The sequence below is a fragment of the Myzus persicae genome, unplaced genomic scaffold (genome assembly GCF_001856785.1).
Source record: "Myzus persicae strain clone G006 unplaced genomic scaffold, MPER_G0061.0, whole genome shotgun sequence".
Classification (NCBI taxonomy): domain Eukaryota; kingdom Metazoa; phylum Arthropoda; class Insecta; order Hemiptera; family Aphididae; genus Myzus; species Myzus persicae.
Genome location: NW_019102916.1, coordinates 177,200 through 191,038, shown reverse-complemented (window position 1 = coordinate 191,038; position 13,839 = coordinate 177,200). Strand labels below are relative to the sequence as shown.

General features: G+C 27.0%; 2 protein-coding genes across 2 annotated transcripts; one reads left to right on the top strand and one right to left on the bottom strand.

Annotated features, from left to right (window-relative positions):
- Positions 1–3,232: 3,232 nt before the first annotated feature.
- Positions 3,233–8,084, top strand: LOC111033398 (uncharacterized protein MAL8P1.12-like). Its single transcript, XM_022314099.1, has 5 exons — positions 3,233–3,283; positions 3,489–5,397; positions 5,479–5,633; positions 6,982–7,065; positions 7,149–8,084. Exons 2-5 carry the CDS (start codon positions 3,492–3,494, stop codon positions 7,278–7,280), a joined length of 2,277 nt encoding a protein of 758 aa, XP_022169791.1. The 5' UTR covers positions 3,233–3,283; positions 3,489–3,491; the 3' UTR covers positions 7,281–8,084.
- Positions 8,085–8,917: 833 nt separating this feature from the next.
- On the bottom strand, positions 8,918–13,583 carry LOC111033396 (beta-parvin). The gene is made up of 8 exons (XM_022314098.1): positions 13,338–13,583; positions 12,355–12,444; positions 12,100–12,273; positions 11,515–11,612; positions 11,272–11,439; positions 11,037–11,177; positions 10,728–10,971; positions 8,918–9,082 (listed from the first exon to the last, which is right to left on the bottom strand). The coding sequence occupies exons 1-8, from the start codon at positions 13,459–13,461 to the stop codon at positions 9,006–9,008; spliced, it is 1,116 nt and encodes a 371-aa protein (XP_022169790.1). The 5' UTR covers positions 13,462–13,583; the 3' UTR covers positions 8,918–9,005.
- Positions 13,584–13,839: the final 256 nt, after the last annotated feature.

Below are 13,839 nucleotides of genomic sequence, written 5' to 3'. Positions count from 1 at the left end.
TCTTTTTTTACCTAACAAATACAATTTTATTGACATCACTCAAAATATTTTGAAAATTTCATGAATTAGGTATAGAAAATAATAAAATAAACATTTGGTGTAAATTTTTAAATATCTAGTTATTCGTTCTTGAATTACATCGAAGAAGAAAATCGCTACATGAGAAATCGAGTGAATATCCTGTATTCCTATGTTGTAAACATTTTCAACGCTCATAAAAATTGAATTTGACTTTCCATCGGACATTTTTTTTTTTTTTTTTGATAAAGATAAAAAAACCTACAACGAATCTCGTAATGAATTTTCAACTCTTAAATTTAAACAAAAAAAATTTTATAAATTCCTAATAATTTGCAAATTTTCCTGATTTTTACGTATTTTGTCAAAATTTGAAATTCAAAATCAATATATTCATCGCACTTCTCAGAATCTAAAAATTCGATTGATCACGATATGGAATTAATATGAATGTACAATGTACAATAATCATAATCATATTTCAATATTATAGTCATAACTCATAAGACTCTTGCGCAGACCAATATAGACAAATTACTCAAACTTTTTGTTAAGAGTTACATTTTACTCTTACAATATAAAGTATAAACTAAAATAAAATAATCAGTGTTAATTTAAAAATTTTAATTATTATTTATTAATAACATTTTCAAAAAATACCAAAATACAAAAAAAAAAAGAAACAAACAAATGACCCAAATAGGCATAATATTTCAAAATATGCAAATATGTGAAATAATAGTTTTAAAATTGAACTTTTTGTTACATATTAATTTCAAAGTGTCTGTTATTTTTCAGCGTTTTACAGTACAACAAATTCTTCTACAAAATATGTAATGAGTAATATTATTTACCTTTCGGTGTTCGCAGCTATATATAGATGATAGATTTAAAATATGATAAATCCATTGACCTTGTAATATGACTTAGGTCCATAGGGCATAGACCATATTATTCAGTATGTAATCATAAGTTCTTCTTATTTCCATTGTATTATTCTATATTTACTGCAGGTCGATCATCAGTAGTACATTGCACTATTGCAGTAATACATGTACAGGGGGCGCGCCCGGGCGCGTAGAATATCGGAAAATATTTTAATATTATACAATAATATATTTATGAATGTTAAATAAAAATAAAATGTTTGCTTATCTAATTTTCTTTAAATACTATATTATACACTACATAATAAAAATGTTTTTTAAATAAAATAATAGGATTTTCTTTTAATTTGTATTTTATAGATTACCCACGGAATTCGCTTATCAGTAGTTGCCGTACCACACTGTTCCGCGAATAATCAAAATCGTTTACTGTATTTATATAAATATATTTATATATATATATATGTATGATGATACATTCGAGTGTGTACACTCATTATTTCGTAAAGTTATAACTTTTTTGAAAATATTCTTTTTTGCGTCATTTCAAAACAACATTCCTGTATAATATTTCTTACAATTTTTTCAATGCATACAAAATAAATTCTGGAGAAGTAGTTCATGAACCATTACTTTATAAGTATTTAAAGTTTAGATTAGCGAAGTAGTGGACACATTTTACGGTCTACCCATGTCTACTACGCACATCAATACTTTAACAGCTTTAAAAATAGGTAACGAAATACTTGTCCGGAATTTAATCTTTATAGATCTTAATACTCCAAATAATATTCTGCTTTGGAGTAAGAAATAAAAAAATATTTGGTGTCATTTAAAAAGTGAAAAACTTAAACAATAATGACAGTAAAAATAGAAAAATAAATTTTTTCTGAAATATTGTTCTGAATCAAATTATGTGAAAAAAAGTTGAAACTTTTCGAAACAATGACTAATGAGTGTATATATACTTATAAATGAATCACTTGCATTAGGTATTTAGGTTATTATAAATCGGATAAAAATTTTCTATTTTTTTAGGAACAAGAATGTCTAATAATTTCTGAACTTATAATTTACGTAGGTTTAGTTTAAAGTGTACGTATATTGTATATTATACGTTGTATATCCGTATAAATGTTTACTGGGAAGGTATTATGAAAAATGATTCTGAGCAAAGACGGACTGTCAGCCTATATCACTAACTGCCTACTTATATTTTATAATATTATTGCTGTAATTGTTTTACCATTATTAGTAATTCTGCAGTAGATAATATTAACTATTTCCGAAAACATAGCATTTGAAAATGTTATTGTGTGTATACGATAAGTATACCTATAAAATATACTAATTCCCTTTAAAAGTTTCAATTACTCATGAATGATACTTTGAAATCACAACAAAATAAATAAAATCGTTGTTTCTGTTAGAATAACTATGCTCTATAGTTAAATCGAAATTTGAACTTTGATTATTTATGAAAAAAAAATGTGCCTATAAATATTTTTTAATTTTTAGTTCCAATATTAACTACTTACGAGTAACGTTGTAATTAGTGGTAATAGTAATATGCTGATCATTCTACGGCCGTCGTAGTTTGCATAGCTATTTGGAGTAATACTAAACTTTTACGAATCATGGAGGAAAATATTATGACCGACGACGACTTCCGCCATGGGTCAACGGGTAATGCCTCAGAATTTTCCCTCGCCTGCGTTGAATCTATGTCGGTAATCGAAATAAAAAAAAAATTCCCGATAGTTAATATTATATTAATTCAGTCTATGGCTATAACAATTAAACTTGTATTCTCTCATCCTTTCGCGACGAATAAATTAAAAAATTCTTAAACACCTGAACCAGTGTACTTCGTAGCTAACTCGAATGTACCTACGTTGAAATAAAAGGTAAGCGAAATTAGAATTTTACATAATTTTATGCATTTATTCATACTGTATAAGAATACTATACGTCATACGACAATTTCCTAACGACTATAACCAATTCTACTATAATGGCTTCAAACGTTTAAAAATAAATTATTATTTGATTAGGTATGCAAATTTATCAGTACTAATGTCTAAGTAATCACTAAAAGATTTTTATCGACGTATTAATATTACGATAATTTGTTTCTATATATACCTAATGTAATTTACACAAAGTCGATGAAATTTTATAAAATATTTATAATAATAATCGTTTTTCAATCATAATATCAATTATATATCTATGAATATATTTATATATACATATATACATATATACATATTACATGGATTATTTTAAATAGAATAATATTTTTTTTATTTTTTAGCAATAAAATGTCTGATAATCTCCAACAAACGACAAATAATGATGAAAACAAAAAATACGAGGTTAGTATTTCAAAAAAAAAAAATTGTCAGTTTAATTAACTCGATTGCTAATAAAAGTTTTAATTAAATTAATTTTAAATAAATCCACCTACTGATATATTTATTAGGTCATTGAATAAAAAATATATATGTATGTGCATAATATTAGATAAAATAACACATAACATACCTATAACACTTTTATTTTTAAAAATTTGATAAATAGGTAATGACGTTTAATTACAAACCATCATCAGATATAGCAGAAAACAAGATTGTGGTCATGGACTATATGACTACTAATCTTAATTCATTTGATAATTTAAACTCTGAAACAATAGTTTGGCACAAATTTAATGTTCCTTTCGAAGATATTGTTAAAATGTTCAAAGAAAAGCTTATGACAAAAATTGTAGACGCTAAATACGTTATGAGCGATAAGGACGCTATTGATTTGGACAAAATGATAGGATTAGCATATATTGCTATGAGTGAATCTGAAAAAAATAATAAACTATTAAGAACCAGGAACAGTATTTTACAGAATAAATATGAAAATTATGATCAAGTAGTTAAAGATTGCAATGGGCTTAAATCTGAAATAAATAAAATTAAAATTAATCTTTGTTTAGCGTTAGGTCGTAGATTCAATGAAAATGAAAATGTTATGCATTTGACTAATTTTTGCGCTGCGCTAGCTGCACGTGAAAATGAATATCATTATATTCTAAAGGAAAACGATAAGTTGAAATACGTTATAAATAAACAATTGATGGACATACGAGAGATAACGTTAAATAATTATGATGAAATTCTACAAAGCGTAGAGAAGTTTAAAGAAGAACTGTATATTAAAGATCTCAAAATATCGCAGTTGAATGACGATTTACGTTCGATTAACGAAGAAAAAAATATACAATTACAACTATTGCATGACAATTTGGCAGACTTTCCTGAAAAATGTATCGATCAAAACGTCAATGGCGCATTTGAATGTTCAAATAACGAATTGTACGAAGGCAAAATGTTAATCGCTGAACAAATCAATCAAATCCAAGGGTCTACTGACTTCGAATTCGAAAACTACCAACTGTGTGACTTAATCAATATGCTTGCGAGATTGACAGCCAATAAAGAAGAACATTTAAAAACAATTAATAGACGTTCAATTAGAAATATTGAAGACAACAATCAACAACTAATAAAAGAAATCAACGATCACAAAAAATGGCAGAACCATTTGGAAAACGAGAACGAGAAACTAAATTCAGAATTTGAAGATAAAAAACGGGTCCAAAGAATGTTAATTAGCAAAATAAATGAAAATAAGGAACTCAAAGAAGATTATTCGAAAGTACAATTAATGTACGATGAGCTAAATAAGAAACACGCACACCTAATAACGTTGCTCGACGACCACCGACAACTATTGACTGAGAAAAAAATGAAATGTGTTGATGGCGACAACCTAATTAAAACCCTTCAATTGAATCTAACAGAACAGACGAATAAATTTGAACTCGCGATTGCAAAGTACAACAAAGAAAAAGAAAAATGTCAAAGAAACGAAACCCACACGCAAGTAATGATAGATGAATTTACGAAATGTGTCCACGAAAAAGAAATCGACATAGCATCGTTACGAAATGAGTGTAACGATTTGAAACATCACATTAAGTCAGAAGAAGACTATATCGGAAATTTAAAGCACGAGGTGATTACATTAGAGTATGCGTTGAATGAGAAAAATAGAACTATACAGGACATGTTAAAAGCCCAACGTAAACAGCAGCAGCAGCACACTGCAATGACGTCGCGGTCGTCTTCGTTGATATCTGGTGATCAATTTCACATTAACAGTAAATTAGAACAGCAAATGGACATATTACTAGAAAATATATGTACTTGGCAAAATATTATAGTCGGTTACGAGAAAGTGTTGTACAACATGCAAAACATCGTCCAACAACAGTCCAAGAAAAGAAACTACTGGATAGCCAAATACCAACATCTTAAAGATATTGAACACAAAGCAGACAAATTAACCAATGAAAAAGAACTTATCCTATTTCAACATCAAAAAGAGATGGAAAATATTAAAGAGAAATACAATTCGGAAATTTCACATATGGCAGGTATGTCTAAAAATATAATATTAGGTAGGTATATCAGTGTATACGTATTGTTATAAATTTGTATCAAATTTTAATTCTCAGGCATAGAAGTTAATTTGAGAAATGAAATTCAAGATTTAAAGGAAAGTTTAAAACTGAAAAGTTCGCATTTAAAGATAGCCGAAAAAATAGCAAGTTTACAACTAAAAGAATCTCTTAACACTATTGAACGGATAACCACCGTCACTAACATTCAAGTATGTACCTACATAATCAGTAATCCATATTCACTAATTATTATTTAACTTCTTTCAAGATTTTCTTATTGTTATAAAATATAATACATATATATTATGCAACATTATAGTGGTGTATACTGCACATACAGTGATTGAATTGGAGAAAAAAAGGTAGGGGATTCAAAAATATTAAAAATATGTGTACTCGAATATTTATATTTCTGGTTGATTAGGATATAAAAGAAGGGCAACACTAAAATATTTTTAAAAAAATCAAGCACTGCATATGTATGCTTAAAATAAAATGGAAGTAGGTATCAAACCACTTTGCAGTAAAGCAAGAGTCGACTAGTCGAGTGTGCTATCTCATCAGTCGTCATTGATTAGGTAGCTGTAACGAATGTATTAAATTTGAATTCAAATATAGTTCATAACAGAATACTTACGAAAAACAATTAAGTGGAGGCAGCCTGTCAGCTGTCTCACTAGATGAAAATTATTTTCATTTAATTTGTGATATCTCTAAGAATATTTTAGTATAATATACCTCGCTTTTATGATAATTGAGTTACCTTAAAAATTATAGAGGATAATATTTTTGAGGGTTTGACGAATCGATTAAATATTTTATTATTTGATTACGTATTCACTTTCAAAATAAAAATAAAATTTTACAAATATAAATGTTTTATTAATTATTTTGAAACAATATTTAGACAAATCGATGAAAAAATATTATTTTCTATAATTTTTATAATGGTTGATTTTGCTCAGATTTCTTAAAAACATAGTAAACAATTCGTTGACATACTTTTAATAATTCAAAAATATTCAAAATGTTTTTTTTAATCATATCCATGTATCTATTATATACCTTAAAAATGCTAATATTAACATTTGGTTCGAATTTTGCTCCAAATGGTAATGTGCAAAAAAACACACATCATTGTAAAATCCTTAGATCATATACATGTAAAACTAATGCATTCATGGCTTTACTCAGAAACTACAAATGAAGTGATACCTTTAAGTGTAGTATACTAAATTAGTTAGTCTAGGTCTTAACTCTTGGTGTACTATTATATAAATTAAAATAATATAGGATCATTTATTCATTCCAATACATAGTTTCAGGAATTTTATGAAATGAATTGCACCTGTATTGCTAATTTGATTTTCATTTCAGAAATGCTCTTTGTTGCATATTTTTTTAATGCTCATACAGTTTGACTAAAATTGTTTTCTTAATCAATATCTAGTAGTTGTTTCTCTTAAAAAATTATCTTATGTACAGAGTACTTAGGCAGTCACTGAATTATACATTTTTATATTAACCACTATGTTAATTGTCATTACTTTATTATAGCCGTTGAAATTAAATGAAATAGAAAATGTAGCCCCCAAAAGATGCTGTGATACACGTTTAATTAAATCCAACAATAGAGTGCAGGTGATATTCTAACAATTATTCAGAACTACTCAATATAACAACCCAGCGTAAAAATTAAAAACTATTTTTTTTTCTTTTAACAGCAAATGGAGGGATTGGTTGATTACATGTTGAAACTTAAATCAGAGAATAAATGTCTGAAAAGACTTTGTGAAATTCGTAATGAAAAAATAATGTCACTTGAAAACAGTAAAAGCAAATGGACAGATTTATGAAGAGGGGATCAAGTCAATTTAGTCAAAAAAAGAAATTTTTCAGTAGACGACCAAAAAAGCATTTCAGACTACATTTAAAAAAAAATTTTAAAACCATTAATTTTATTTGTAACTTTGTTAGTACGGTAGTCTGTAAGATTATATAAAAAAAAATGTACAACTATTTTTAAGTTATTTTTGTTGACTTGATACCAATAGCATCATATTTTACAACTTGATACCCTTAAGTGCAAAAGGTATCAAGTCATTATTATGCAATAATATTCATGCTATAGGGATGATGAAGTCAACAAAAATTAATTTAGAATTAATAATTTAATTTTTTTTTTATCTACTTGTTTATTACTCATAAATTATTTTGCAATAGTTTGCATAAAATAAATAACTAATTACTGCATAATATTATGCATTAATAATATTAAACATAGTTTAAGTTCTCTGAAAAGTAACTGAAACAATACAAAATATTTGAATAATATATACAATGTACATGATAATTTATATTATATTAAAAAATGAATCGAATACCTACAGGTAAAAAATTTTGTATAGACACTTCCCTGTAGATCATAATGTTATTTATCTAGTACAGTTTATAAGAACAATTAAGAATATAATAATACATTTTTGATTGATTTTAGGAGCCGTGCAGCGCTTAGTAATCGCTACCTCAGCCAGTTGAGGCGTACAACCAGAGTGCGCTCTTTACTATTTTTCTTTATAAGATATTTTATGTATTTATTAAAATATATCTCCATGAAAATATTAAAATATTAATTAATTAAATTAATTTTGTTGATACTGAATTATAAATTATCCCAGTACCTCAGCCAGGATTTTTTTTGGGGGTGGCTTTTTTTTCGGTGTGGGCTGCAATATTTTATTGCTAGGGCTAGAATCTTACCGAGTATAGTGAGTTTAATATTCCGGGGGGTCTAAGTCCTAAAGCCCCCCCCCTCTAGCTACAACCACCCTGAATTTAAATTTTGGTTGGTCTATTTCATAAGAGTTACCATATAATTTTGGCCTACTTTCACAGTTCTGATGGAAACCACATTATAGATATATTATAAAATACAAACTTCAAAAATATTGAATCTTTGATCTAAAATGGAAATTTTTTATTGTTACATCTCACATTTTGTTAATTTAGTAATAAATATTGAATTCAAGTATTTAAAATCATAAAGATTAACTATTTTATTTTTAAAATTAGTTATTTACCAAAAATAAACAGTATGAAAAGCTCATTCAAGTTTATAAAGTAATTTGAAATCTAAAGGCTCTTGACTTTAACAAGTATTAGTAATTACTCATTAGGTTTATGCTAATATAACCAACAATTAAATTTATATTGGTTTGTGACTGAAATAATAAAATAAACATAAAATATAAAATGTTATAATACCTACAATAAAATATTAAAACAATACTACTAAATAGATAAAATTAGTTAGTTAGTTGTCTTATTATTAAAATATAACAATTGCATATAAAATATAATACTTATAGTAAAATATGTAAACATAAATAATATCAAAATATATTTATAATCTTGATTGTCAAGCTATTAATTGTAAATCACTTAATTATTGTATGAGTGCACAGTTACTTTTTTTCATATATTAGTGCATATCTCTTGTGTTCAATTAACAATGGTGTCACTTAAATATATGTTATATTTCATTAAAATTAACAATTCACAAATATAAGATCTGGTTTTGATTAGTATACATTTTTATACTTTGTAAAAAGATTATAAAGCACTCTCAATGTTGACTTCAAATCCAAGTTTACAATATCTATGTAAAAAAACAAAAATTAATAATTATGGACTTATATTATAAAATTATTCATATTTTTTGGTTATTGATTTGTTGAATAAATTAAACTAGATTTTAAAAAAAATGTTTAAATCATAAATATAATTTTGAGTAATAAACAAGAATATTTGGTTCCAGGTCAAAAAATCTCCAGTAAAAATATTTCTCATAGAAATATATCCCAAAAATATTTTAATATGTTAGGTATTATATTTTATATTAATATTAATATTTTTATGATAATAATAATAATTAAAAGTAGGTAAAAAAGATATTACTAAAATTTTCTAATAATAATATTTAGAAAATAATCCCATAGGCAATAATATAATATTATTATTGTACTGACTAATTTGTATTACCTATCTGATATATTTTTCACAATTACAAGTGCAACTACAAACCATGATAAACGACTTTTTCGACGTAACAACTGTATCGATACAACAGTGTGTCAGTATAGACACACAGCTATAGTTGACTAAGTTCTAAGCTAGTTCCACTTATACCAAAATTTACACAACAAATTTAGATTTTAAAATGCCTCTACAATTGTTTGTAAGTCAAAAAGGAAATAATTTATTATTACATAATGGATACCTTCATACATTTTAAAAAGAAGGTGTGAACAAATTCATTTGTAGTTGTACTGAGTACAAGAAAGAAGTACAACGATTACGATGAACGATTGTTTAAAGTAGTAAGTCAATACAACAAAATGACATCTCTGAAATATTTAAGGAGAATTGCCCACAATCTTCAATTTTAAATACATTTTTTTATTATTTTTCTATATATTTAAGGCAAACACTATTATATTATTATTGTGACATATTATTATACATATTATTAAAATAACAATAACATACTTTCAAATATTATTTTTTACCAACTTTAAATTATTATTGTTATAAAAACATTAATATTAACATAAAATATAATATTTACATATTAAAATATATTCAGGAGATATTTCTGTTAGAGATATTTTGTACTGGAGACATTTTAAACTGAAGATATTTTTGTCTAGATTAGTGGTTCTCAACCTTTTTTCGTTCAAGGCACATTATTATACATCGCAAGTTTTCACGGCACACTAACCCGCTTGACAACCACAGCAACATTAGTTATTGCCAGGCTCCTATACAAGTATGACTCGCAGTACACCAGTTGAGAACCACTGGTCTAGATATTTTGTCAGATATTTTGACCGGTCACCGAATATTTCTCAAAATAGATCTGTATTTTTTTACTTTAACTCTCAACTTTTCCAAAATTTGACTTTAAAAACTTAAAATTTCAGAAATTTAAAATATTTAAAAATGGGAATGTAGTTCATTTTTAATACCCTGAACAGGAATCCAACTTACAACCCATGGGCCAGTTCTGGACCATCAAACTAATTGACGTTTTGAAAATATATTAATTTTTATTGATTGTAATATATTAATTACTAATTATATTATTGTATATTTTAAATTTAATAACCTCTCAATCTCTATCTAAAAATGTTTTCCTAGTATCACAGATTTGGCCCACCATAAAAAAGGTTAGAAACCCCCATTGCTCTAAACAATTAAATAAAAATCTATTTATTTAACCTTTAAGAAATAAAATATTTTACCTTCCGGTCTAGCTTTAGGCGCAGCTAGTCCAATTTCTTGCATTAAATCAAATGCCACATTGACATTATGTACTTTCTGTTCAAAATTTTGAGGTGACAAATTAAATGAATATAGTGGCACAAAAAACCCTTCAAGTAATCCCATTAATAATGTCAAGTAAACACCATCATGGAATTGTGTGTCTAAATCTTGAACTTCCATATTAATCTTGTTCAAATGTTTGTTAACAAAAGTCACCAAAGACTGTAAAATACAAATAATTAAAAAAAATAAAAAACAAGATTAAAAAATAATTTATTATTTTATACTTTTTTAACCACTTCTAATTTGTCAGGTGCATGATCAAACAATGTATCAAAAGCATCACGCTCACATCTCATACCAAGATCATCGTACCTGGATGTGATCTCTTCAATTACAGTTCGATTCTTCAAAACTCCATCACGTTTCTATATGAATATTATTTATGGTTTAGACAAATGAATCATAGTGATGCACTGATGCACAATACTATTCATATATATAAATTTATTTTTAAAACACCTGTACAATCACTACATTGACAGTGACATTTTCAGGAAGACGAATTGGAGCTCGAAAATGACGAGCTAGTGATACCAACAAATGCAAAATGGCTACAAGGTTTTTAGAATGAACACTTTCAACACTCCACTTTTGTTGCGATAATCTATTACCTGTCAGACCCAAGATCTAGAAACATAAAATTAATCTAAATGAGTTCTAAACTTTTAATCAAAATGGATTTACATTTCAACATTTACTCACGTTATTTACAGATCCAAGAACAACATACAATTTTTGTTTTTGCCCTTCCTCGGATTGAGTTACTTCAGGAACATCCAACTTTTCGTTAGTCAATTTTTCTAAAAAAATTAACATTAATTGAAACAAATATATCAATAAAAATTTAATCATAACATTGTATTTTTGTATAATTAATAAATATCAAACAAATTACATAGATACACAAATAACGTATATTTATGAACTATAATAAAGATAAATTTTAAATAATGCCACAGAATAGATTTAGAACCGTTCTTACAATGTCAGGTTAAGTGTTCGTTAACACTAACCACTGGTTAGTCTCATATACTTCTTACCAAATGATATTTCTGTTGGTAAGAACTGACTATCGATTAAATATTAGACTAACCACCAGAATACTTAATCGGATATTGTAAGAACAACCTTTAATCTTGCCCAGGCCACATATGTGTACTGCATGGATTATCTATCTATTATAAAATCAATACTAATACTGTAATAATAATAAAAAATATAATATTTTTCTTATTTAGTTTATTTTTATTAAATTCCTTAATACTAAAGTTACATTCATTTATTTACCATATAGTTTTTGTAAAACTTGTCCGTCATACAGATCTTGTTCTAGATTTTTAACGATAATTCGATGATCAGCTAACACATCATTTACCCAGTCAATTAATATGTTCATTAGCTCTTGTAATTTAGGATCAGAATAGGACTTTGGTTCCACCATAGTTCTTTCTTCATTTTCCTCTAAAATATTAAGTAATACAAATAATTAAGCCATTATCTTTCTCTTTGTAAGTCTTGAGTAGGTATAAAATAATAAAGTACCAAGGGTATATTCTTCAGGAGGAACATCAGCCATAGCCGGATTGCCTGGTGAGTCGATAGCATATTTACCCTCTTCCTGAACTTCTTGCACTGTAACAATGTAAAGTTAATATTATTCCACAAATACAGAAATGACTAATTTATGACTAGAGCTCAATACTTCTAACATTATTTCTTTCTAGTACATTCGAATAAATCAGTGTAGGCTATAGACCTATAGTAAATCAAACAATTTTATACCAAAAGGAATTAAATTCCAAAATATATGAATGCATATGTCTGCATTTAGTCTGCTATTTTAACGACTATTCTACAAACTATTTATTAATCTGAAAACAATAAATTATATACTTATATGACATGTGCATTGCATATGATGTTTATGTGCAAATGTTGGACCAAATTCCTATTTAACAGAAATAAAATTAACTTTTCGATCTTGGAGATCGCTGCTTACCCAAACTGAGTTGGTAAGCGGCACCGAGTCACACTATGTTTATAGATAAAATTATCCCGATAATATGCTTTTATGAAAGTGATTATTGCATTTATTATATCCTATCTAATTTTAATTTTATACAGCATAATATTTTATGACTTAAAGAGCATATAACAGTAGAAGCTACCTGGGCCGATGCAAATTAGGGATGTGTGATATTTAGTATGAACTATTTCAAACTTATGTGTGAAATGCCAATTGTAAGTTAATTTATTTCCATAATATTAAAACCTTAAATAAACAAATGAATTTAAGTCACTCCAGGAAGTAGAGCTTAATTTGTTAATATAGTCTTATATTCTAAATTTCACGAAATTATTCTTATTTCTTAGGACTTTTTTATAGCCCTTACCCTCCCATGTATTATAGAGCATACTTTACATTTATTAAAAGGCGCATACCAATTTCATAATTTTCTAGTGCTACAAGCCTATATGTCTCGGGCACTGGTGATGACCATATAAGGTAACGTTGAAGTGCTTACCTTCCTTTATTCGCTTTTTACGTCCTAACGTCCCAATTTTGTCCCAAAATGTTGTCTCGTCTTTGCTATCATCTTTCCTAAATGAATTCTGTGGTTTAGGAGATTTTGATCTTGGAGTAGTCATTTTAAAATTAAATTTTCAGAATTAAAATTGATGATAAAAATTATGTCTTGAAAACTGATAAGAAACACCTACATACAATAAGATAAGAAACTTCATGTTTGTCCACGAGCAGGAACTACGAACTAGAAAAAATCATAAAATATTGTGTGTAGGTATTATATTATTATAATTTAATATTCTAGGTATATACCTAGCCTTCATTGCACAACTTACCTACGGTTGCAGATATGTATAATATCTCAGTTCATACTGTCCGTAGCCTCGTCGCAGGATAATTCTGTGGATTCATGTCGCGACACGATTAAGACTGGGGCTTAGGGCAGGGCTATTGGGCTATACACGGCAATATTCTCTGCGAATTTCTACGAGCGGATTTCG